Genomic DNA, 26,281 nt, shown 5'->3' with positions numbered 1-26,281 from the left:
GCTCTATTGAGATCAACATTAGGAGCTACAATACTTTTTAAATATGTTCTATGGTCCCTGGTTCGATCCCAGCTCGCGTCGTGTGGACTTTGTGGTGGACAAACACCGTGCTCGTGGGTTTTCTCGTTTCCTCCCACTTTCTTCATTCCACCATTTCACTCATCTCTCATTATCACTGTCTCCTTTAGCCTAACCGGCATAACCGTGGGACGTTAAACTTAGAGATTTCATTTTTCATTAAATATGTTCTAGCAGTATTTCTCAGAAATCTGGTCCACGAGGTTCCTTCTACTCTTAGATCCATCATCAGTCAAACAAATACATATATCGTACATAATTCACACACACACACACACACACACACACACCCCACACACACACACATATGTGTGTGTGTGTGTGTATATGTATATATAATATTCAAATACATACATTATATAGAATTAATATGTATTTTCTTTTATTAATATACAAACCGTTTATTGAACAAACTAAAAAATAATAAATGTGTTTTGAAGGGAGACAGGAGTAGGATGATTCATGTAACATTCTGACTAATAAATATTCCTCACTTTGAAAAAAGTTTGAAATGAGTAACCCTGATAGCTAAAAATGAAAATTGCTTTTACTATTAATGGTAATATTAAGATTGTAGGTGTAAAGATCTGTAGAAATTTCGGGGAAAAAAAAAGCTATACCTAGATGCAGTACATCATGAGTTTAGTTTGCATAATAAACAGCACTTATAAATGCATCTACTAACTTTGTTTCTAGCAAATTGGAGTCTCTGAAACAAAAGAATAAAACGAAGCTTGATGACACTGCGTAACGGGGCCAACACAACGTTCTATGATTATACTCGGAATTGATGGAAAGAGAGAAAACTATCTGCTCGGAGGGTTTCCATGGCAACAAGAGATTAGCGCCAGAGATGTGGGTGGAGTTATGGGACTTTGAGACTATTTCCCCCGTCCACCTAGTTTGGAAGAACACGGTTGAAACTTCTTTTGTACAAAGAAGGAAAAAAATTAGAGAAACGGAGAGGGTAAAAGGGAGAGACTTTTATTTCTTTTGTCATTTTTTTATTTTTTATTTTTCCCGTTTTCTGGCCGAGTTGCTGGAACTGAAAGCAGGAGTGGAGGAAAGAGAAAGAGGAAGAGAGGGTATCTTTAAATGGGGCATGCGTCTCTTTTGACTTTATTCCTGCGAGAGAAAGGAATCGAATGGGGAGGAGAAAGAAAGGAGATGTGAGAAAGAAAATGGAACGCGATTGGGATGAGAGGAAGTGAAAAAGAAAAAAAACTAGGATTGGGATATATAAGGAAAGACGAGGACTGAACTGCAGTCACTGTAAATAGCATCTAGATTTTTTTTTTTTTTTTTTTTTTTTTTTTTTTGTGGTATTGTTGGAAGCTGAAAAGCACATTTCTCTCCCTTGGTTAAAAGGTAAAAAAGGAAAAAAAAAACTATAGAGGAACGTGCTTTGAAAAAAAAATAAAATGAAGAATTCGTTGGCTATGTCCTGTCCTGTTCTGGTCTGGTCAGTTCGATTTAAAAAGTAAGGAAAGGAAAAAAAAGTAAAATCTAATGATCTTGCTTTACATTGTTGTGGCCTTCTCACCTTTCCCGTGTGTGATGTTACTTCTGATATACTTCTTATTTTTTTTTTGTTTTTTTCATTTGTACGCCGAAAATGTGTAATTCCTTCTTGCACGGTGGCACAGTGGTAGAGCACTTACCTCTGATGCGTGGGATCCCTGATTCAATTCCCATTCAAGTAAGTTTGTGGTGAACAACATAGTTTTCTCGGGGTAATCCCGTTTCCTCCTACTTTCTTTATTTCACCACTTCATTCATTTCTCATAATCACCGTCTCCTTCAGCCTAGCCGGCATAACCGTGGGACGTAAAACTTGAAGATTTCATTTTTCTTCTGTCATCTTTCACTTGCCTTAATCATCGTTGTCTTTAGCTTAAAGGGCACAGTCGTGGGACGTTAAACTGAAATTCTTCATTTCATTTAATTTTTTTTTTCTTTATTGTGAAAATATATTTTTACCCAGGTGAGGGATATTTTTGTTGCATCGTCCTGTTTTCTCTCTCTCTGTCTTGTTTTGTGTGTTTAAAAATACAGAGTGGCTCAAAAGTAGGTATGCAGTACTGTACTGATCAGCTAAATGCATTTTATATCATTTCTTATTGTTATCTATCAGGTAGACTTAGTTTCTTTATTATTTGTTCTTAATGTCCTTTTACTTATACCTTAAGCTCGGAACAGCCGAAGTAAACAAACCCATAAACTAGAATGTTATACTAGATCAATGCAGGGGTGTATACCTACTTTTTGGCCACCTGTAGATTGCATAGATTTAAAGAAGGCTGTTACTCGTAACTACTTGACACAAATGATAGGTTGTGTGTTACAAGTAGTATGTGCCTAAAGGAATGTGCGTATGTATTATAACCGTTACCCGGTTATAGAAGTATTTTTGTGGACGCTCTGTATATTTTGGAAAGACTGTAATAATTTTTTCGATTTACACTTTATTCTGCGACGCAAATAAGGTCTTTCTTCGGTGGGAATTGCTTCTTTCCCATGCAATTGGACAAAGAAGTCTTTCATCGTTTTTTCATATATATATATATATATATATATATATATATATATATATATATATATATATATATATATATATATATATATATATATATATATATATATATATATAACATATTTAAAACGTTATTTTGTGGTGAGAACATTTCAGTGAGCAACGAAGCTTCTCAGTGTTTCTCCCTGACTTAATATGCAAAAACTATGTTCTGTGGTCATTTGGAACTGAATTAAATGTATTCTCCTATCATTTATGGAAATACTGCGACCTAGAGCACATCAGGTGCAGAAACTACCGAATGGCACCAGCCACATCGCTTTAGCAGTTCGTTATCTAAATGCTCTCACAGTCAAGTTATCGCAGTGTCTCGTGCGTCGTAGCCAGTGGACTAACATTAACGTCAACTCTTTTTATGTTCTATTTGCGTGTTCGTACAGGTGATTTAACCTAAGTGTTTTTAAGAATGAACTGCCAACATTGATCAGTGGACCAATGCAGCCTCTAAGTTCGAGGAATCTTACTCCGTAACTGTAAGCAGTAACCACGCACGTCGCGTCGGGAGTCAAGTATGATATTGTGCTAAGGGGCAAAAGCTATTAGCCTGTAAAGGACGTTTTCTTACGGCTAGCCCCAATCAGTAAATCCCAGGTTCACATACCTTGTGCGTATAAGTTATAAACGCACCCTCCAACATTATCATTCCACTTTGGAGAATACGTAATTTTGCTGAAGACTCGTGTCGACTTTTGAGGTTTGTTTGGAGCAGCAACTATATTACTTCGTGGGATTATCCCGGCGACTTTTTCCCAGTGCCAATCCAATTTTGAATCGATCCCATTGAGTGGCCAAAATGCAACTTTGTGGTGTTTTATTACACATATGAGACTGCAATCCGGTCAATTTTGAACAAATTCACAGAACACTTCTCTGCGAAATTCAAAATTCAAATTTGAATTTGAATTTTTGAAGTGTTATATTTTATTGTACAGGTTTTTCAGTGTAGTACAACTTATAGAGCAATCTTTAAGCTTTCAAATGGTGCTTGTTCCACGTCTCTAGTGTACATATTAACCATTTTATGACAATTTTTAATAATCACCATAACTGAAAAATTCCCCTTTTTTTGAAATTATGGAACACCCTGTATGGTGACACTTTCAGGGGGAAAGAAGTAATATTTGGGATTTTTTTTCATCTCCCACTCTAATAAAGCTGTGTACCAATTTTTACAAAAATCCAAGATCGTCAGGTCAGATTTTGTCATTTTATTGGTTGATTTCACATGGTATGTCCGGGCGCGGCGATAAGGGGGAGCAAAGGGGGGCAGTTGCTCCCCCACTTTTCTGAAATGGCCTATTAATATATGTAGTTTCAACCAGAGAAATTTGTATATTAACATTGATATACAAATATTCAGATCATGTCTTGCCCCCCCCCCCCCACCACACACACTTTTAACGTCCAATCGCCGCCACTGTATGTCCCCAATGTAAAATCGTTGTACTGCCGCTGTCAGTGCCTGTGCGTTATTGAAAAGAATGGGCTTTAAAGTTTGTTTGGTGCAATTAAGGGAAAATAAGACTAAATTAAAGTACCAAAAGTATTTGTTTTGTAGTGGAAGAGTAATTATCTTGTAAGCGGAAAGAATGCTGCTCTTTGTTAATCCTTCCGGATGACTTAAGTAAATTGTATTGCAATTGTTAACAATAACACGTTGATTGACAGCACGATTGAACTTCTGATTTTGATGTACAGATTAACAGGTTTTTTTTTTTTTTTTTTTTTTTTTGTACTTATATATTCTTACATCGCCCAATACCTCTTTCCGTGTGTACTGTTTTTTGTGATAAACCGTTAGCATTCAGTATAGTTTTCCCAGTCTTTTCTGCTTCGATGGAGTATCATACTTATTGTATTCTTTTCTTTCCTTCACTTTTCTGTAGTTTCAGTTCTTTTGTATTCGAGCAGCGTACACAACGGGCATCTTCCCTTCTAGGCAAGAAAGCCGTAACAGTTCTTTGTCAAAGTGGAGTAGTTTGTGTGCATGCTGAATTTATATAGTTCCTGAGGCAGAATTCCTTTCAGTCTTTTCTTCATTGTTTTCGTTATTCTTCTGTTGTTGTTTTCGTCTGTACAATAGCTAACAGCAACAACAAAGTCATTATCAAATAAGGCAATTACAGTCTTTTGGGTTTTCGTTAGTTGTTACATAACCAGAAGTAATAGATTATCTTGACCTTAAATAATATAAAAACGCAGTTTTATGTGGCTTTATTTATTTATTTATTTATTTGTCAGAAAATAGGTACATCATCAAATGGAAACCAAGAAGGTACCTAACAATGAGCCACTGAACTTGGAGGAAAAAGTTGAGTTGAGTTGATTTTTAGTTTAGCGTCCCTTTCAGCAGCGAGGCTATATGATTCGTGGACCTACTGATTAACGTGGAATCCGAACCACATGAGCTCCCGCCAGGAATCGAACCCGGGTCTCCCATGCCAAAGGGAGGAAAAAAGTGTTCTGGAATTTGAGTGTTGAGGGTTTACTGAGGACATGATTGCCGAGGCTATTGGTTGATGGTTTGGAATTTATCATTTCAAATGAGACAGTAATGATTTGGAAATAAGATGAATATTTGGAATTTTTCTTTCGGGCATACTCCAACTTATTATTGAAATCGATGCATATAAAGTGTTGGTGTGTGCTAGTGCAGATATCTTAACTGCACAATGGATGAATATGATAGATAAGGGTCGATAGACAACTATAACTGTGATATTTTTAGTTGAATATTGAACGGCATATTTGAAATCGAACTAGTTATTCGAGTGGTACTGCAGAGAGAATAGTTTTTAACACAACCCAGAGGGTCGACCACGATATTTAACCGCTATCATTTTGTGACTCTTCCAAAATATTTTTATAAGCTTCATCATAATTTATTTTTAAATTACTTGATAGTGCGATTGGCTGCTCACTGGTATATTATTTATTTACTATGTTATTGAAACGTTATCTAACCCCGGCCAGTGAAAGGTACATGTCAGAGTTATCATTTTATTTATCTGTTTTTTCTTTTTCTTTTTAAGTTTATAAATAAATGTTGATACTATTAAGTAAATTACAAACAGTAGACAAGCAAATATATATATATATATATATATATATATATATATTAAACGGAGGTAGATGTAGATTTAACTACTATGTAAATCTGTGTAAAAGTAGGTATAGGAAATGCAACAAAATTGTAGGGTGAGTTTTATAGATATTCATTAAAAATCAGATGCAGTAAATTTTGTTTTGTAGGATTCGTGTTTTGTAAATTATTTTTATACTGATATATAGTATTGTTGATTTATTTATTTATTTAAAAATATTATATAAGCATAGTTTACATGCAGTGTTGTTTTCTTCTTCGGAATATTTGTGTGAAGTTTTGTTTGTCATGTTGGTTCACTAGTTACTATGTATGTGTGGACCGTTATCAATTCTTTTAATGGAACTTCCTTTAGTTAGCGGGCTTTAGAAGATAGCGCCACTAAGCGATATGTAGGTATCGAGATACTTTGGGGGATTAGTACATGGGGAAGATGTATAATAATCTTTTTAGAGATCGAGGACTACCATTATCAATATATTTCTCCATAATTATCATACTGTATAGATTAAGAAACTAGACGACAATAATTGATAATAGGCTAGAAAAATCAGAGCATGTTAAATAGTAGAAAATAATATAATACTAATAACAATGAAGTTAAACGTCAGAATCATCAGGAACAATGTAATTAGAGTGTCAAAAAGCAATAACTTCTAATTATGGTAGCATTAAATAAACTAGTACCAAGCAACTTCCATCGAAGTTGTCTGGAACAGAGAAATACGAAATTCGCCGAATTCATATTTGTGCAAGGTACTCAATTCGCGTGTTTGATTTCCGTGTAAACATACAGTTCTAACTACTTGTAGCAATCCTATCACTCGTGTTGATAAGAGTGGTGGTCGAATATTCAAGTTCTGAAACATGTTCATGTGTTTCCCAGTTCAAAGAGTTTTCGTCTGCAGTTTCTAATGTTTAAATGTCTCATATTTGATGTTACCATGACAATGTCTCTCTGACAGTGCTACATTGTCATAGCAACGGGTCTGATTATGAAGCATTTGAGCGGCCGGCGCTTAAATTCAGTGTTCTTCCCCTCTCCCCCATCTTCTTGCCTGCAACAGCGTCTTTATAGCTTCAGAAACAGGGCCTCATTGCCATGGCGACGACGTCAAGCCAAATTTGTAGGACTGGTAGCTGTTAAGCTGAGTCGAAACAATTGAAAACCTCTTTCTTTACGTTCTTCCCGCTCAATGGTATTTCGTAATGTACTTTCGAGAAGTGGGACAGCCATTGCGATCTAAGTTTCGTCGTAATTTTATGTTCCTTGTGTATTCTGTTAGAGGTAAAAAGAAAAAGTATTGAATCACATTTTGTGGGAGGAGGGAGTGTTCAGTATTTGCGTCGCCGAAAAAATGCATTAAAAATTCGATTCTGTGATCAAACCATACAGTTGGTTTATTCCACATGCCAAATTCTTACTTTCTTGTGACGCATTTCTGTATTGGGTACATTGAATTGGTTTAGAATTATGAGAGAAAAATCGTAGAGCTGTTAATGAAACATAAGTATAGGTATATATTATTTTATCTTAAAGAGACAGTATACAGTCATTTATCGTGTTTCTAGGGACATTTAATTAACAACAATTACGCCCTTTCACTCCACCTATGAAATTGGACCTCATAAAAGTGGATATACCTATATAACACTGTATATCGTGATATTGAATCGACGAGTACCCGAAAGCGAGCTCCTTTTACACTACCATCCATCCATCTAACCGTAGTTGTAATGCGTAAGTTCGTTGCTCGTGCTAGTGCAGGACAATCAATGGTTTGAATGACTTTTGTATGGGATCCCGTAGTGTTGCACAGATCCATATTATTGGAGACTTGGACACTTACTGTTCCATTCCATAACTCTTTCCATTCCATTTTCTTTGATTGTAAATCTGTGATATGATTAAATAATAATAATAATAATAATAATAATAATAATAATAATAATAATAATAATAATAATAATAATAATAATAATATCCATACTTATCCTATAGCCTATGTAACACCAAGGTTCAATGGCTCATTCACAGTACCTCTCCATTGACTTCTGAGCTTAGCCAGCTGGATCCAGTTTCTACTTTGTATAGACGATATGCACTGTTTTAGGGACGTAGGTAGAACTTACATATGAATATATACACAGTACTACGTAACGTACAATGTTATACAATTAAATAAACAACATGATTTGTGTTTGTAAACACACTGTTATTTTTTCGCCTTGTCTAAAGTGGACCAAAAAAAATCAAGTAAAATACCTAGGTGAATAGAGGTTTGGGTTAATAATGTTGAAGTAATTATTGGTCTTTATTTTTGGTATTTAAAATAATATTAACACAGTATTCTTATTTCTGCTAGATCATTGTTAATATTGCCCTTCCGCTTGGGTGTCCAATTACAGTTTGGAAACGTTTCTACTTTCTTCCACGCTGGTTACATGACCTGTTCATTTGAACTCTGTGCTGGCTATCTGACCTGCCCACCTAAGCCTCCTAGGATTAATGAATCTAACCATGTTAGGTAAACATTATAAATTATACAGTTCCTCCTTACGATTTTCGTCATTCGTCATATCCATCCCTCTTGCGTTCGAATATTCACCTCAGAATTTTATTTACAAATAGGCTCCTTTCAGTCTGCGTTCTTCCCTCAAAGTAAGCGATAGTGTTTCACAAGCATACACCACAACAAGGATATTTATCGTTTTTTTTTTTTTTTTTTTTTTTTTTTTTTTTTTTTTTAAGATTCAAATTCTTCGACAGAATTCACGAATATATATACCTTCTGCATCTGAATGGGCCTCCCAAATTTACAGAGAAATTGGCGCCCTTGGTTGTGGCTGATTAAAGCACAAATTTCCTGCTTTTAGTCTGTATTTCATTTCTTCATGGATCTGTTGATACTAGATATTTGAAAATGTCCACTTTGTCAAAAGTATTACTTGATATTTTAACTTACCCATAATTTACAGTATTGCGTGTTTGGTTCTCTCAGAATTCACATCTAAACCCAAGTCTCTGTTGGCGTTTAATAAAATCTCTGCATTTCTTTCTGTTGTCCTTTATCTATCAGATTGATATCACCAGCGTAAGCCGTAACCTGGTGAGTGCCACTCTGCTCTAGGCTATATTTCTACTTTTCCTTAAGCGTATTCTAGAATAAAATTGAAAATAATGGCGGCAACGCATCTTCTTGTTTCAGACCGTTCAAGATGTGGAAGGTCATGGGCAAGTATTTTCCCCACTTGGACTTTACTTTGGAACTCATTTAATCACCTTAATAAAAATAACTACCTTTTTTCAGTAAGAAGTTTTACGATGTTTTCTCTTAACTGAATCGTAAGCCTTTCTGAAATCAATAAATAATTATTACCGGGGTATTCTCATTTCTTTTCGAGTATTTGGCAAATAGTAAATATCTTGTCGATAGTTAATCGATTTCGCCTACATCCACATTAATGACCTCCAATAATTTCAACTAGGTATGGAGTCAACCTTCCTTAACAATATTTGAGAGGATTTTATAGGATGTTGACAGAATTGAGATCCCTACGAAACACACGTCAAGATACGACGGTTACCACCGATCTGAAATATTTCTTAGTGCGTACAAAGCATCAACGAAGATATGTCTGCACCAAATCTGGGCGCCTTTGTTTAATTTATAACATTATAATATTACATTGATCCTCGAGAACTCCTGTTGGGTATGGCCATTTCAGCACTCCTCTTTTTGGCCTATAGCAGCTATTCATTCGAGATTAATATAATAGGGCCCAAGGTAATGTAATTCTCAATTGTAATATAAATTAATTATGTTCTGTGTGTATATATATTTCAGTGTGTCATATTTATTTCACCTTCAGGAATGTAATCTGCAACGTGCGTGTTAAGTTGAAATGTTTATTTTTATCACAACATAATACTGCAAGCATAAAGAAAGAAAGGAAAAAAAGCAAGAAAATTGGAATATAGCAGGCTGCTGCTTTTCTTCTACATTGAAAAGCTGGGTTTCTGCAACTGTTGACTTGTCAGTTCTTTTCTTTTTAACAATTATCTCATGGAATTGTTAAAAAGAATCCTGACAAGTACTTCCCCCTGCTGACTTACTGACGTCAATGCCTATTATAGATGTTTGTTTAACTTACGCAATTAGAACGCTCTGGAAGATCTCCAACCATCTGATTATTCTTTCTTTTCCCATTCAAATACACACGTGTTCACAAACTAGTGATTTAGCACCAGCTAAGGAGTTGGAGGTTTGTTTGATATTTAAATGACTTCCAACTCTTTCTATTAAAAATAAATAAATAGAAAATAAAAAGAGAATTTTCCTGCGTTATATAGCTGACACTTGCCTTGAATGTAAGTGATTTCCGAATTAATTTTCAAGTAGAAAAATTGAACTAAAATATGGTTGCTAAACTGTGTACTTAAATTTATTCGTCTGTCAACATTCTGTTTTCCTTATTTGAATAATCCTGCGTCTATGTTCAAGAGTGCGGATGTTCACTATTTGAAAGATATGTACGTTAATTTTATAATTGTCATTATGTGAAATCACATTCTAATGATGGACTATTTGCGGTAGTCACATATGTTTTACTTCGGTCCATACTTTGCGGTTATTGAAGAAAATTAGTATTCAGAGAACATCAAAGGCAAGAGGTCTGATTTTATTCCCAGTGGTCCTTCTTCTTATATATATACCCAGACAGCATGTTTGCTTACCGCAAGCTTGCCTGTCGCTTTTATTTGATTTTATTTCGCTTTGGCTTATACACAAAAGCTTATTTCTGCTTAGCGCAAGCTGTAGTGCGGGCAACCCATGCTTCACTTGCGAGACGCTTTTCTTTAGATTGAAGTAAAAAGCCAGCGCGCGTTCGATTTTCAGTTGTTCTCAAAAACCACGTGACGCTGACCTCTTAACTTTCGGCGACAAGGTAGTGTTCGCGTTGTTAGCGTCTTGTTAGCATTCAGCTTGAATAAAGGACAAACTTAATTATTTTTTTAATTGTGCCGTCTAGTACTCTAGTACTCTAGTCTCACGTACCTATAATATCGCTCTTTATTTTCTCATAGTTCGGTAACCATGAGGCATAACGAATTATAGTATTTATATATAAAGCATAAATGTGAACATAGATGGCAGCAGATATGACCCTACTTATTTTGCGAAAGAGTACAGAACTGTTGCAGATATTTTAATATAAACTTCAAGTTTAACTTACAGTATAAACTTTATCTGAACGCTGTGTTTAAAGTATAAACATTTTTCTGCGTTTTTATATAAAAAGGTAGAAATTTCAAATACTCGCGGCTAATATAACAACGTATTAGATATTTGTAAGAAGCAACGGCGCGTTGCTTGTCACAACTAAAGTGTAATAATTATGCTTATTTTGATGTTTTGCAGAAGCGGATCCGAGATTTGGGTGTTTTCACGGTTGTGTATTTGCTTCAATAACAGTGATGCCAGTTGGCGGGAAATTTCCCGTAAAAGGGGAAATTCTGAGCACTGACGGGAATGCGGGAATTTTTCTTTAAAATAGGCTAAAAACGGGAAATTCTGGCATTCTCAACTTTTCTAGGCATAAGACCTGCAATATTGAGCTCTTTCTTGGTAAAAGTGAACACTACAAACACTTAAAAGGCTTGAAACATGAAGCTAATGTAAAGCAATTGCAAAATACCCTGCCTATCGCTACATTTTTAAACTTCTTAAATTTTTATTTATTTATTTATTTTTGTGGCAAGGAAGAACCTCTGTACAAGCAACACCAGAATCGTCTTAAGGCCAATACAATTGAATTAAGTGTTGCTTTGCTGAACATACTTTTCCCTCCCAAATCACAAAAAACAACATAGTGTTCATTTAAAATAGTGTACATGGTATTTTGGTATTTTTTAAAAAATTTTTGCCCTGCTATACATATTGTAAATTATATCTACGTAGATTGACGGGAAATTTTGCATCTAATCGGGAAACTTCATGGCTTCAGACGGGAATTTCGCTGTTACAAAACTGGCATCACTGTTCAATAATTGGGAAGGGGAGGGAAAAACATATTGTAGCATAGGTTTAGTCAGACAGTTAGATTACACTGTTTTATCTAAATTCGCTTACTGAAAGATTCCATATAACTTGTTTGGCGTGTTTTCGCTTGCAATAAGCTTAATAAAGCTTGCCATTGATGAGAATACGCTTATACTTGGATTGCGTTTGAGATAATTTGACTTGTGTTTAACTTGTGAAGACAAGCTTGTGCAAGCCTTGCCCAGATGTAACTAACTAGCTTGCCACAAGCTTGCAGCAAGCTAATTGGCTTGCATAATATAGCTTGCGGCAAGCTAATTGACCTTGCCACAGCAAGCTTGTGGCAACTTGCAGCAAGCTTAAATTGCTGTCTGGGTATATATCTATATATATCTATATCTATCTATCTATCTATCTATCTATCTATCTATCTATCTATCTATATATATATATATATATATATATATATATATATATATATATATATATATATATATATAATACTGTATGTAAAAGCTAAATGCTTGTATATGTGTATGTCGTTCATACAGATCTGCACATAATGACTTGGCTCGGGGCTTTTTTTTTTTTTTTTTTGTCATGTCACTGTCATTAAAATGTACTGTGTGCTATGAGTAGGAGAGAGGGTTCAAAATTTATGTTGAAAATACAACACCTCTCGAACCCCTGAAGTTAGGCAAAGAAATTTGGTATAAATAACATTTGGGTGAAGGAAACGGGCTTCAAATATACCTTTCTAATATTTTCCAGTAAAGAACCAGTATTTTCTAATATTTTGTTCATGCCAAGAATTGGTACCTTAGCTAATATTAGATAAAGCCGAGCAGGCCGGTAGCCAGCCCAAAAATGTAGGGGGGGAGGCGGCCGAAGTTAGGGGGGGCCGATCCAACCATATTATAGTTCATCACCATATTATAGTTCATTTGCAATTCTACCGTGAAAATTTTAATAAGGGGCGGCAAAAATTTAGGGGGGGGTAGCCCCCTAGACCCCTTCTGGATACGGGCCTGAAGCCGAGCCAAGAGGGAATTTTTCGAATATTCATAGCACAGGCTTAGCTCCCAATAAAAATTATAATAATACACACTAGAAATGTATGGGTACAATTTATGACGCTGTAATTGTTGGGTTCTGTGTTTTAAGAAATGGCTTAATTATTCACATTAAAAAAAAAAAAAAACAATTTCATATTAAACGGTCTAATTTCCACAAATGCCATATTGTTGACCGTTATTTAGAAATATTCAGAATAAAGTAAGGAGCATGAAGATCATGGGATTTCTGCAAATTTGTTTGTGCATTGGAATCAGAGTAGGTTTCTTTGTTTGAATATCAATATTATCAATATTTGTTTATTATTATTATTATTATTATTATTATTATTATATTAGTAGTAGTAGTACGGGTAAATGTGAGGGAGAACGCGGGGGACGTCGTCTCCCCACTTCCAAAATATATTGTGGCGTCCCTCTGCTTCCTAAAAACTTACAATGGGCAAAGATATGCATGTGACGTCATGCGTCCCCTTACCTTCTCATATCCACTTTCACTCATTATTATTATTATTATTACAAATATTATGCGTAACTTTTAGAAATATCTGTGAGGAATAAGTTTGTCACTACAAACACTGTTAGAAAAAGACAAACTACAATAAATGAAATCTTCAGCGGAATAAAAACTGAGAGTTATTATTGGCAACGATCAACATACCTTTTTACTGCCAGAAAATTATTTTTGCTCGATTTTCTCGAAAATTACTCATCAGAATTTATTCTCGAGCATGCCATTGTATTCAGCTTGATATGATCTGTCGATTGATATAGTATGTACTATCTTCAGGGAACATTATAGTTAAACAGAAATTAAAGTAATAGAGTTAATTGTGATTTTTAGTTATATCTTATTAACCATGATGTGCATTGTCGTCTTGCTAGTGGCACATTGAAGTGCTTGATGATAGTATACTTTACTATCAATTTCACCCTAATGGCATGGTTGTTAAGTATACGCCAGTATCAGTTTCACCCTAATGACATACATGTTGAGTACAGTTCAGTATTAGTTCCACCCTAATGGCATAGGTGTTGAGTATACATCAATATCAGTTTCACCCTAATGGCATAGTTGTTGAGTGTACCTCAGTATCAATTCCACCCTGTTGTTGAGTATACATCAGTATCAGTTTCACTCTGATGGCATAGTTGTTGAGTACCTAAGTATCAATTCCACCCTAATGGCATAGTTGTTGAGAATACATCAGTATCATTTTCACTCTAATGGTATAGTTATTGAGTATACGTCAGCATCTGTTTCACCCTAATGACATAGTTGTTGAGTATGCATCAGTATCAGTTCCACCCTAATGGCATAGTTGTTGTGCAGGATGATTTTTTTTTAGGATTAAAATAAGAACTTTTTTTTTCTTAATTTTCTCAAACAGTACACGTGAGGTTTTATATTAACCCGCAACATTTTGTTCAATTCGATGAGGACTGTCGATTGGTTTGTGTCTCACTTTTGTACATTTTTAAAAGTTAAACACTAATAATATTGTATTATTATTATTATTATTATTATTATTATTATTATTATTATTATTATTATTATTATTATTATTATTATTATTATTATTATTATAGAGCGTAGTGATAATGTGCTTTCGTGTTCCAAGTTCCTGTAAGCCAAAAATTTCAGAATTTTAGCACATAAAACTCTGATAAATTTATCTAAAATTATAGATTAAAATAAGATTACTTTAATTAATTGTGATAATTAGCTCTCACATAAATTACATTACATATTTTTCTTCATTAGCTGTAATATCTAATAGTAAATATATTATAATTTCAGGAGTGGGACCCAAAACTGCCAGGGGTACGGGATTACCCCGAACTACGCTTCGCCGTGCGTAAATGGGTGGAGTATCAAGATGGTCAGCGAATTCTGTTAACCACGCCGAGTGTCTTGGTTGGCTACCGGGTTGAAGTGTATAGGGCCGAAGGCACAACCCAATGGTATACTGCTGTGATCGTCGGATACAACGAAGCTACTAGGGTAAGTACTAATATCAGTTACATTATTGTCGGATAAGAAGAAGGTTTTATTTTGTTTGTTGAAAAATATCAGTTACATTATTGTCGGATAAGAAGAAGGTTTTATTTTGTTTGTTGAAAATGTAGTTTGGTGTGGTTGCTGTGAATGGAAGTTCTGATTGAAGTTAGTAAGAGATACAGTCATAGAGAGTGAAAATTTTTGGATATGTAAAATATATAAAATCAAAGCGTCAGTTAATCGATCACTTTGGAACGGGTCTATATAAAAGATCTGAAAAGTGTTTATCAGTGGCAGAATTTTTTAAGAATTTTTAACGTACGAGTAACATAAACGAGATTTGACAATACTGTGAAATGCAAATATGACAATTTCGTTTTGAGAAATACTACGCACCTGCAAATTCGTGTTCTTTCTAAACCTTAGTAAGTCTTCTTTTGTTCGGGGGGTTAGGAGGATTTGACCTATCCTGAATCCATCTCCTAAAAGCTCTTTAGGAACGGCTATCTGTCTTCCTTCAAAGACGGAAAAGAAAAAAAGACGTCCTAAAAGCCATCCAAGCCTATGATTGGGTATTAAATAACTTATTTGACACATTAAATGCAAATGAAGCGTATAAACTACATCCGTCCTCTGTGTTCAGACGCATTTATATACCATGGCCGTCTCGAAAGGGTTAAAATCAGTACGGAACACTTTTTTTTTTTCCTATATCATGATCCTTGGACATAGGGTATTGATGTCTTGTTCCTCAGGTTTATCTCCAAGGAAATCAATCAAACACATATACCTACCAATGTTTGATTACTTACCAGAGAAAGTGTCCTATTGTATTGATTGTTAACAAAATACGGAATATATTTTTGTTTCTGATAGATTCTGTTAATTGGTTCTGATCAGCTATACCCACCTAGCGTTTTGAGATTCCTGACATTTCCAGGAAATTCCACTCAAAAAAAAAAAAAAAAAAAAAAACTATGGCTTCTTTGATAATCTTCCTAAGTGATGGATTGAAATGAATGGTTCAATTACTTTGTCACTTTATTCCTCTTGAGTGTTCATTATTATTTAAAGGACCTAAGACTAAATAGAGAACATGTTTAATCTCTATTTTGCTCATGCAAAGTTGGTTACGAAGAAATTAAAAGATGTTGGCGAAAGTGAACAATTCTTCACAACAACTTCAGTAGAAATGTAAAGCACAGACACGTAGCCAAAGGGTGTGTCCGGACACCCCCTTCGGATCCAGAAATGAAAAATATTAAGGAAGGATGAAACAAAAAGAAACGACAAAATGATAAATCAGAGTCGAAAATATAGACCTAAAGCTACAGCAAGCGTTTGGTTACTCATTCTTATGAGAAGTTTTGTGTGGAGGAAACGGAGAGGGGGGGGGGGGGAGATCATGTTGAAAATGGATATTATTGTAACGGAGCATTCCGAATTCCATCTATCTGCATGTTAATCCTATGAACTACAAATGACGATCGATAAACCAGTTCAATAAGATAGACTCTCCAGTAGAACTTAAGAAATGCCCAGAATCTCCAATAATATGAGCCATTTTGAATTTCGCGGCAACATTAATCCATTTTATAGGATGCCTTTACTCTCGAAAGATCTCGTTGCTATCCTTGACGGCATTAAACGAAGATAAGACAAAGGAGGAAAAAGAAGACAAGTAGAACCGCGTTCGGATGACCTCGGAAGACTACATCTTTTCCAATACTTTTTAATATTCTTTTACTCAAGATTTGGTAATAGTTTTTTATTAAAATACTTACTAACATATACTCATTTTATTGTCCTAACAAACCAATATGGGTATGTTGCCAGTAAAATAGTTTAGATTGATTGATCCCCTGGTGTGTAACCACAGTATTTCATGTCACGCCCCTCCCCCATTACGAAATCCTGGGTAAAAGAACGAACATATGTTGCCAGTAAAATAGTTTAGAATGATCGAGCCCCTGGTGTGATAACCGCAGTATTTCGTCACGGACCCTATTGCAAAATCCTGGCAACGTGCCTGGTAAAGCAACATGTAAATAAAGATATGCACATGAAGTGCATAGGAAGTAATATAGCAGAGTAAAACTTTATTAAGCAGGTCTTCGTATAATTTGAACATTTACTTCATTTGGCCGCAAGCCTCGGATGAAGTCGTTCGAGCATATGAATAAAGTGGTCACTTGTTTCCGTGGGACAGGGTGGCCCAAAAGTTGGTATACAGCCCCGTCCCGTATTTTATATCATTCTTATTGTTATCAAACAGGTAGACCTAGTTTCTTTATTATTTGTTCTTAACGTCTTTAGTCGAAGCAAATAAATCCATGAACAAGAATGCTTAACTTTATCAATGCAAGGGTGTATACCTACTTTGGGCCACCCTGTATATATATATATAGTGAAGAACTATACGCACTTACACCATTACGAATCAAAATTTTACCTGTTCATGAGATGCAGAATACTATTTGCATCGTTAATTGTACTTCAAATTTAATTTAAAAAAAAAAAAAAGAAACTGAATTTCTTTAGTGAAACGTTTCAATTACAGCTTTGCGAATTTGCGTCGTATACCAATATTTTATGCTCCAAAAAGTAGTGAAAATGATGGTGTCTCTATATGATTGATCAGCTTCTTGTATTGGGGTAGACAAATAGAAATGCATGTTGTTACAAATGTCTTTGTGGAAGTCCGAGTCGGACAGAGGCAGCCACCGAAAGTTCGATTGCAAATAAATTTCAGTCATGGCTGAATTTCTGCGAAGACTTGTATAATTTAATTCTTCGTGGAATTGTAAATTTCTTGAGAAATAAATAATTTTTGATTCTTTTTATCGTTGTTTTGTAGTCTTGATATAATTACATGTTGATTGCATTCTCTGCGTTGAAGGCAACAAGCTTGTCATGTTCAGACTTTGTTTTGTTCCATTTGACATAAAATCTCATTAGCATTGCCGTGTTTCTGTGACGGCAAGATTATAGTGCAGAGTTTGTTTGTTTTAAACTTATTTGCAGTACAATATTTGTAACAGTTTCCTTGGGTTCTGTTACGTCTGTATAATTTACCTTTAGTACTGTACCTTATATGCAGTTTCTCATCAATGTTGACGCTTGTGCTTTCTTAAACGAACGGGCGTTTAAAATATTACGAAGGAGTAAGAAGCAACTACAAAGGTGCCAGTGTGGTTAATACAGAAGATCATAGATGCTGTTACAGTAAAATTAGTTTTGACAAATGAGTTATCCTTATGCTGAGAAGACATTGTTGAATGTAGATATAAATACAATTAAACTTAATTATAAAAGCAGTATAGGTTTCTGCGACACCTTGTCTATTACGTTAAATATTCAATGGAACCAACTGATTCCTTATAAGACAAGAATTTTATATCGTGCTTAGTACGACATTCATAAGTTCATCAAAGTTATATATAACGTATTTTAAACTTGTATCTTTAATATAGGCTTGATAGAGGTTAGCAATCATTCCCAGTCGTCGATACGTCCTACTGATATTACACATCTCGGTTACAACGACTTTCATTTATAACGACGCTATTTTTAGGTCACGTTTGAGACATTATAATATAATTTAACTGTAAGTTTAACTGTAACTGTAAGTGTATTTCAGTTAGAACTATGAAGGTATTTTACAGTGAAAACAATTTCAATAATGAAATTGTACTGAAAGAAAACTGGGCAGCTCATATTTAAAGACACTGCTCCATTAATTTGGTAGAAATGAGGAAAACACCTTAGAAAAAATCTATCAAAATAAATGCAAAATATTATTGGGTAGCAGAAGGTATACATAATATTCCACCTATGCATCTTGCTAAAATACAAAACCATAAAATAGGAGGTATCAAGTATACAAACATGACCATTTACATCGTTTCCCATGTATTCACAAGTAAGTATATGTTACCAATTCTTCATTTAATGAATATTCCGTAATAGTACGAGCAGGTAGGTTAAATAACATCTAACGAAAAAACGATAACATTAGTCATATTCTTCCAGTACATAGGAAGGTTATTATACAACCTAACACAGTTCATATAGGCCTACACAGTTTCACTTATATTAGCACATTTTTGTTAAAAGTAAAAACATGCCTTTTTCACAGTAAAAAGAATAGATTTATAAATGTATAAGCTGGGAAGTGTTGATGTTTTTGCTTCTATGAAAACTTTTTTACATTACGACTTCGTGGGTATTCCAAAAATAATTTTAATAGATTTCTTTTGCAAACGGAAAGTGCTTAAACTATTATCAGCATTCCTTTGTGTACTACTCCGAAGCTAATTAATGAATTAAACTTGGCGTAGTAAAAGCTAAGAAGTTCTCTCTACACCGTATCTTGAGGTTTATACAGGGTGTTTCAAAACAACACCGACAACGTTTGGGAAGTGATTCCTGATATCAAGATAAGACGAAAAGTATAGACCAACCTGTGTGCACAAATGCTTCCTTTCAAAGTTATAGCCTGCAGAAAACATGAAAAAATGAACTTTAAAGGTCAATAGCTCCAAAACTATGGGACTTACCATAGTCCAGTAAAGACTTCACTTAGGAACTAATATGTGGGCTATCCAAAAATACATGCCTTAGAATCCTAAGGTACTCACGCAACAATTTTTAAAGAGGCAGTTTGGCTACGGGCATATAACTTGAAGTACTCACCAACTACCACTATAAAGTTGTTGCGGAAGTACCACAACATGGGTATTTGGATACGGCACATACTAGTTCCTAAATAAAGTCTTGAACTGACTGCAGTAGGTCCCATATTATTGGAGCTATGGACCTTTGAAGTTCATTTCTTCATGTTTTCGGCAGCCTATTACTCCGAAAGGAAGTATTTGTGTACCCAGGCTGGTCTATACTTTTCGTCTTATCACTTCCCAAACATTGTCGGTGTTGTTTTGAAACACCATGTATAAGGCAAAACACATGTTACTTAGCTTCTTTTTAAAGTGGAGATGTGAGGAGACCATTATAAATCGTCACTTATGGTTATGTTCAGCTTTGTTCTACAAGGATGTTGGAGGGAATGAAGAAGATATTTTTATTCTAGGTGACATACGCGGTTTTCCTGGAAAACGAAAATGTAAGAGAATCGATTTATCATGAATTATAATTAATCTGTGCGCTATTAACTACTTTACCAATTTGTCCTAGCAAATTTCCTCTCAGCAGCTTCTATTGATTTTCCTGATATAATCATACTAATGTCATCAGCGTATAGAATACATTTTGCTGGATACATATATTCTAACAAATCATTTATACATAGCAGAGAAAGAATAGGACCCAAAATAAAACATTGGGGAACACCTTTGATTGAAGTTGATAAAGAAGAACTTACTGTTTGAATTCTTTCTGCAATCATTTTTTATATCTGTACCGCTTGTTGTCTACTGCATAAATAAAAAAGAAGCCAGTTGTAAGCTACACATCTAATACCATAAGCATACAACTTGCTCAAAACAACAGCATGATCAATAGTATCAGAAGCTTTAGATAGGTCGATGAATAGGCCAACCGTACGTACTGTATTTTTAATTAAAAAAACCGTATTGGACAAAAAACCAAACAAGACTATTGCAATACTTTTCGTATTTTGAAAGCTATTGATGATAATAACAAATTACAAGACTTCAAAAAATTGCAGTCATGGCTTCATCACATATTCAAAAATTTTTGAAAACTTATTGAGAATGAAGATCAAATACTTATATCATGCATACTTCCCTTTTTATAATGGAATTACTTTTGCCATTTTTAATATTGATGGAAAACATCCTGTTTCAAGAGAGAGGTTTAGTAAATAACGGAGGTGATCTACAATGAAAGGAAAACAAAATTTAATAACAGTCACCGGAACTTCATGAAAACCTGAAGATCTTGAATTAGACAACATGCTCAATATGTTCCATAAATCCTTTATTCATCGTTTGAATTAAAAAGAAAGTATGTGAGCGTATTGAGTTTCATCGATTCATCATGACTCGCTTGTATGATGTTGGGTAATTGTACGCTATTTAGAAAATAATTGTTGAAGACATCTGCAAACCGTTTAGAGTTTTTAATACAAGTCCTGTAATTTTGTCCCAACTTTCACATCAGTATCCTCCGTTTTGTTGGTGGTTTCACCATTTAAGATTTTCCATATAGTTTTAGTTTTATTAGTAAATTTAAGTATGATGGAACTATTAGATAATAATTTAACTGTCTTAGTACTTAAAATTATACTCGCGAAACTTTTTAGGAATTGCTGTATTTACTTTTAGTAATCTATTATATCTAAAGATGTTACTTTTAGAAATTTTAATACCTTTAATTAACCACGGTTTAGTGGACGACATCCAGATCTTAGGAGTAGTTTTTGGAAAAGCGAAATAGTGTAGAAAAGTTTCAAAGAAGTATTTAAACTTACATTTATTGTTAACGACCCGGAATCAAGACAATTTTTCTTTTTCTTTTTCTTTTTTTTTTTTAAATAATGATGAACTGATTTAAATCGCTTTTATTATGACACATCGGTACGGTGCTCGCAATATCAAGAAAACCTTCGTGGGTGGTAATCGGAACTGTCCTAACAGACGTATCCCCTTACTAGTGACATTGTAACTTAGTGTGTGTCCAACGACGTTGCCATAGTTTTGGTCCCCTTATACTGTGATTAACGTCTTACACATGTGGCTTTAAGAGGTCACTTTTCTTTTTCCTCTTTTTCTTTTCCCCCATGCTAATGAAAGATTGATGCTTCCTTTGATGTTACTTCAAGTAAATAAATAGAAATAAGATTTTAACGCATACTACAACACCAATATTTTGATATTTCAGAGTACACTATATTTTTATTGTTTGTTCTATCCACAGCCAGAAATTATGTGTAATATTCACTTTAATTTAATGCGAATGTCATAAATTATAAACTATTCTTAAATGCGTTTTAAAATACTAAATATGCATCACTTTAAACTATTAAGAAGAATGAATTGTTTATTTATTTATTTTTCTTATTTCAACTTTGTTTCAATAATTCATAAAATTAAGAATATTAATTAAATAAACTACACTACCGTCCCGTTTAGCGAAATCTCCGGATTAGCAGAATCGCTAAAAGAAATAAGCATTTACTCGTGCACGACTTTTATATTAAAGCACTAGCAATGAGTAAAATATTTGTTTTTAAATGAGTAAAGCAAGGAACGGCTTTTTTGGAATCGGCTTAGTATCCCAAGAGTATGTTCTAACTAATCTCCTCCTTGAATCGCATTGTTTGGAAGTCTTAGTTACAGTGAAACGATACTCAGTTATTACGTCATCAAAATGCATATTGTCGACTGAGATCAACATCACGTATCTCCAATTTTGGCGAATTTGAGTTTTTGATACCATTAGAGTCAGTATAGCATGGCGCACAATCTGCTTAAGTAGTACACCTATATTACGACAAATGGCTCTGTGATTTACTCAAAGTAATACCGCGTATTATCAGCTTGAAGCTAGGTTTTAAACATTTTTTTGTATCTCCTGTAAAATTGGTGAAATGTTGCTTACGCGGTATTGAACCCGTATTACAGGGTTATTAATCAAATTATTATGTATCGTCTGTTTCATTTTAAAAAAAATGTCCGGAAAATCTCATCCTAAAAGTAAACTACGTTTTGTGATTTTTTCAGGAAAAATAAGTTATGCTATTTGGTTAGGTCAGTACTCAAACATTTATTTACGAAATATGAAAAAAAAAAAAAAAATAGTCCGAGAAACTCACCCTCACGAGTAAACAAACTCTTGTGGATATTTTCAGGACAAATGAGTTATCCCATATTATCAGATTGTTATGAATCATTTATTTATAAAACAATGATTTATGAAACACGAAAAAAATCGTTAGAGGAGTTTTTGAGAAAATTACCATATTTTTGTTGGGACGAACAGACGTTCAGAACTCCGTCTCCGTTTTGAGGCGTATAGAGACCATCCAACGTACAAATCCGTTTAAATCTATTTTTTTCATGATTGCTATACTTTTTGTCTCCTATCGTCACTCGAAAGTAAAAAGAAAAATTTGGAAGGAATACAATCGAGACTGTCTTGTCTCATCATCATGAGAAAACTGCTGAACCCTTTGAAAAGAATTTTAAAATATTAGCACTTGGCTCGAGCTGGATTTTTCATGTCCCTTTCATTATAATGAGTTTTCTAATAGGTATTTTTCCTCCATACTCAAACTGATGTTATTTATCTCATCATCACGAGAAAAAGGGATAGACTGTTTCAAATGGATTTTGCAATGTAGGTAGCAGTTGAGTCGGGTTTCTTTCATGCCACTTTCATTAAAGACGTATACTAGGGGAAAAGGATTCAAAAAACAGAATATCTCAAAAGCTGCTAAACAGTTTAAAATCAGTTTTCGAAAATAGCACTTGAGTTGCCTAAGCTTTTATCATTTAATTTCGATTCAAATACCTGTTCTAAATGCGAAAAGAGAGTTCAAATATGATATACATTTCAAATATTCTCCATAAATTTACTCTTCCCGTGAATGCCGGTTCTTCAGCTGGTTAATAAATAATTTTACGATTAGCGGTAATAAAAATAATTATTTACTAATGTTACAGATCACCAAGAACTAACGAAGACAAATTGTCTCATGTGTAGTCATCACATTGCTTTCTTTGTTGTTGTTCTTGGCCAAGGTTCCCTGTTTCTTAATTCAATTGTTTAAAGATGTAGGTTAAAAACTGTGAAAATTATGTGTGCTTGATCGGAAATCAATCCGAAACAAAGCATATTAAAAATAACTATAGTAGTAAAACTACATTTCCTGGTGTTAAATTTCACATTACAAATGGGAAGTTTTCAGAATTATGCAGCAGGAAATCTTGACAGAACTCTCCACGATATTCATTTTTCCCTCAAACGAATAGTGAGATACATACTTACCTTTACTTATTACTTGTCAGAATCCTTTCCAAATTTTTCCCCGTTTCTCATTGTAATGTTAAAATGCATTCAAACTATAGCTAGAGCTCTATTAAATAAATATCTGTCAGCAATAATAATAATAGTGATAATAATAATAATAATAATAATAATAATAATAATAATAATAATAATAATAATAATAATAATAATAATAATAATAATAATAATAATAATAGAAGAGAACAGTGTTCCGCTAGTAACTACCCATTTGGCCTATACATAACACATTAACACTAAGCGTCTTTCCTATCTTTATCGAGTAACGAAGAGAAAAAAAATATTATACCAATGTTCTTCCTGTGTCTTGAGGAAAACTCAGTGAAAGAAAATTAAGACAGCCTATGCTCTGGTGTAGAATTTTATAAAAATAATCAATGTAAAATATAGTATAATTATATAATAAAATAATTAAGAATAATGTAATAATTTAATAAAATGTAAAATATAATTAAAATACACTATTCATAAATTTTTGATCTCTTGTTGCCTTATCTATTATGTAAATGAGAAAGTTAATTACTTCATCATGTATTTCAGATATTATTATTCGACTGGAATTGAAGAGACTTTTATATATATTAAAATCTCTCCTGTGCTTTTTTTTTTTTTTTTTTTTTTTTTTTTTACAATAGATGCATTCATGTTCATTTAAAAAAAATGCACAGTCCAAAATGTATTTCTGGCTTTCTTTGTTTCTTTCTTTCTTTCTATATAGAGAAGGGGGGAAATGTAGATACATTGACCAGCTTGCCTGCACACATGGTTCGCTCCTTCTTAACGGAAGAAGATATTCTGCTGAAAGTGTCACATAACAAAGCAACACCAAGCATTCGCAGCTTTCCAGATTACTTTTTTCTTCGAGAAAACATTTAAGACATTCCATTCCTTACTCAAATAACCGAGATCAGCTTTTACTCACCCCCTCCTATTCTAGCTGAGAGCTGTCATGGAGTTCAAATTTGTTGGCAACATCGGATTTCGGAGAAAGTATCTGTTTTACTACCATGTAGTAGGCGGAGAAGGCTAATAGGTCAATTTTCCATACCTCCCCCTAAGGTTTTCTTGATTTTTCCAGCACCGTACATCCACTAGCGCTTGAAGATTGTACACATTCAGTACATCTGTAGGTCGGATTTATTTTTCCACTAACCAATTTACATTTATATCACTACAGATGACCATTTTTCCAAAGTCTTTTGTTATGAAATCCAAGAAACTTTCAAGTTTCCTTAAGAAAACAATAAATACGCCAGATGGTGATCTATAAATGCATATAATACAAAGGTCAACACTTGGAAAATTGATGGCTACAGCTTCAAAATCAAATTCACTAGTGAATTTCCAAATATATTTCAGATGCCTTCAAACTACTATGAACAAAGATACATACATCTCACGTTCGTGTGAGATACGAGAAAAATTAGTGATGAGATTAAACTTCTCAATTTATATCCTAAAAAGTGCATCATTTACCCAATATTCCCTAAGACAAATAACCTTACATTCTTTCAAATCAGCAGCTAAAAGTACCCAAAACATTCGAATTTGTTCTGGATCCATTGTACATTTTGATGTAAAATTTTTATTGTATATATATAATTCTACGTCATTTTGTCCGGCCCCATATCAGTTTTTTTGTTTAAAAAATGATTAAAACTTGTTTTAAACAGTTGATTTTGTTTAAAACAAATTTTATATACGTTTTAAACATTTTGTTTTCAACACGTGTATATTTTAAGGCTTGTTTTAAACATATTTTTATTTTTATTTTTATTTTATTTTATTTTTGTTAAAAAAAATCTGTCAAAGAAAATTACCAAAAAAGTGCTTCCTGTTCAGAAGGCTATTTTCTTCCATTGTGAATGTTTTGATTTCTCGTAGCTACAGCAGATCGATGTGATCTACAATTTATTTTCTCTCTTTTTTCCCCTTGTTTTTAGCGTTTATTGTACTGTTTAAATGCTTTAGAAATGATATTAAACAATAAATTAAGAAAATATCTTGGAAGAGTTTTTGTGTTGTATTCAGAAAACAAAGTTTTTTTTTTTTTTTTTTTTGTGCTAAATTGCCGTTCTGAGATTAAATGTCGCAAACATTTGTTGATACAGTACATGTTGGTTATCAGTCTCCATACAAATTGGAATCGTTAAACACGAGTTTTACGGGAAGAAAAAAGGACATCATTTCGAGCAGAGCACATGTGGTTGGTATTCTACGTTAATCAGTAGGTCTCGTTTCATATAGCCTCGTTGCTGAAAGGGAAGTTAAACTCAAAAAATCAAAAATCAAATCAATCACCAAAGAAATTAATTTAATGCGTTTCGAACAAACTTGAGCTGCAGGATAAATTTGGCTCCAACTTGAGGTTTCTTTTGA

The 26,281-nt window shown here is 33.8% G+C and overlaps 1 protein-coding gene across 2 annotated transcripts in view; it reads left to right on the top strand.

Annotated features, from left to right (window-relative positions):
- Positions 1–26,281, top strand: part of Kdm3 (Lysine demethylase 3) — a 674,618-nt gene that overhangs the window by 252,865 nt on the left and 395,472 nt on the right. For both annotated transcript variants that reach the window (XM_081763856.1, XM_081763854.1), the window contains exon 4: positions 14,693–14,896. In XM_081763856.1, coding sequence (XP_081619982.1) covers positions 14,693–14,896 — 204 coding nt within the window. The remainder of the gene's footprint in view (positions 1–14,692; positions 14,897–26,281) is intronic.

Source organism: Thermobia domestica, chromosome 1, assembly GCF_964235325.1.
Source record: "Thermobia domestica chromosome 1, izTheDome1.hap1.1, whole genome shotgun sequence".
NCBI lineage: Eukaryota > Metazoa > Arthropoda > Insecta > Zygentoma > Lepismatidae > Thermobia > Thermobia domestica.
This window is presented reverse-complemented; position numbering and strand designations above follow the sequence as displayed.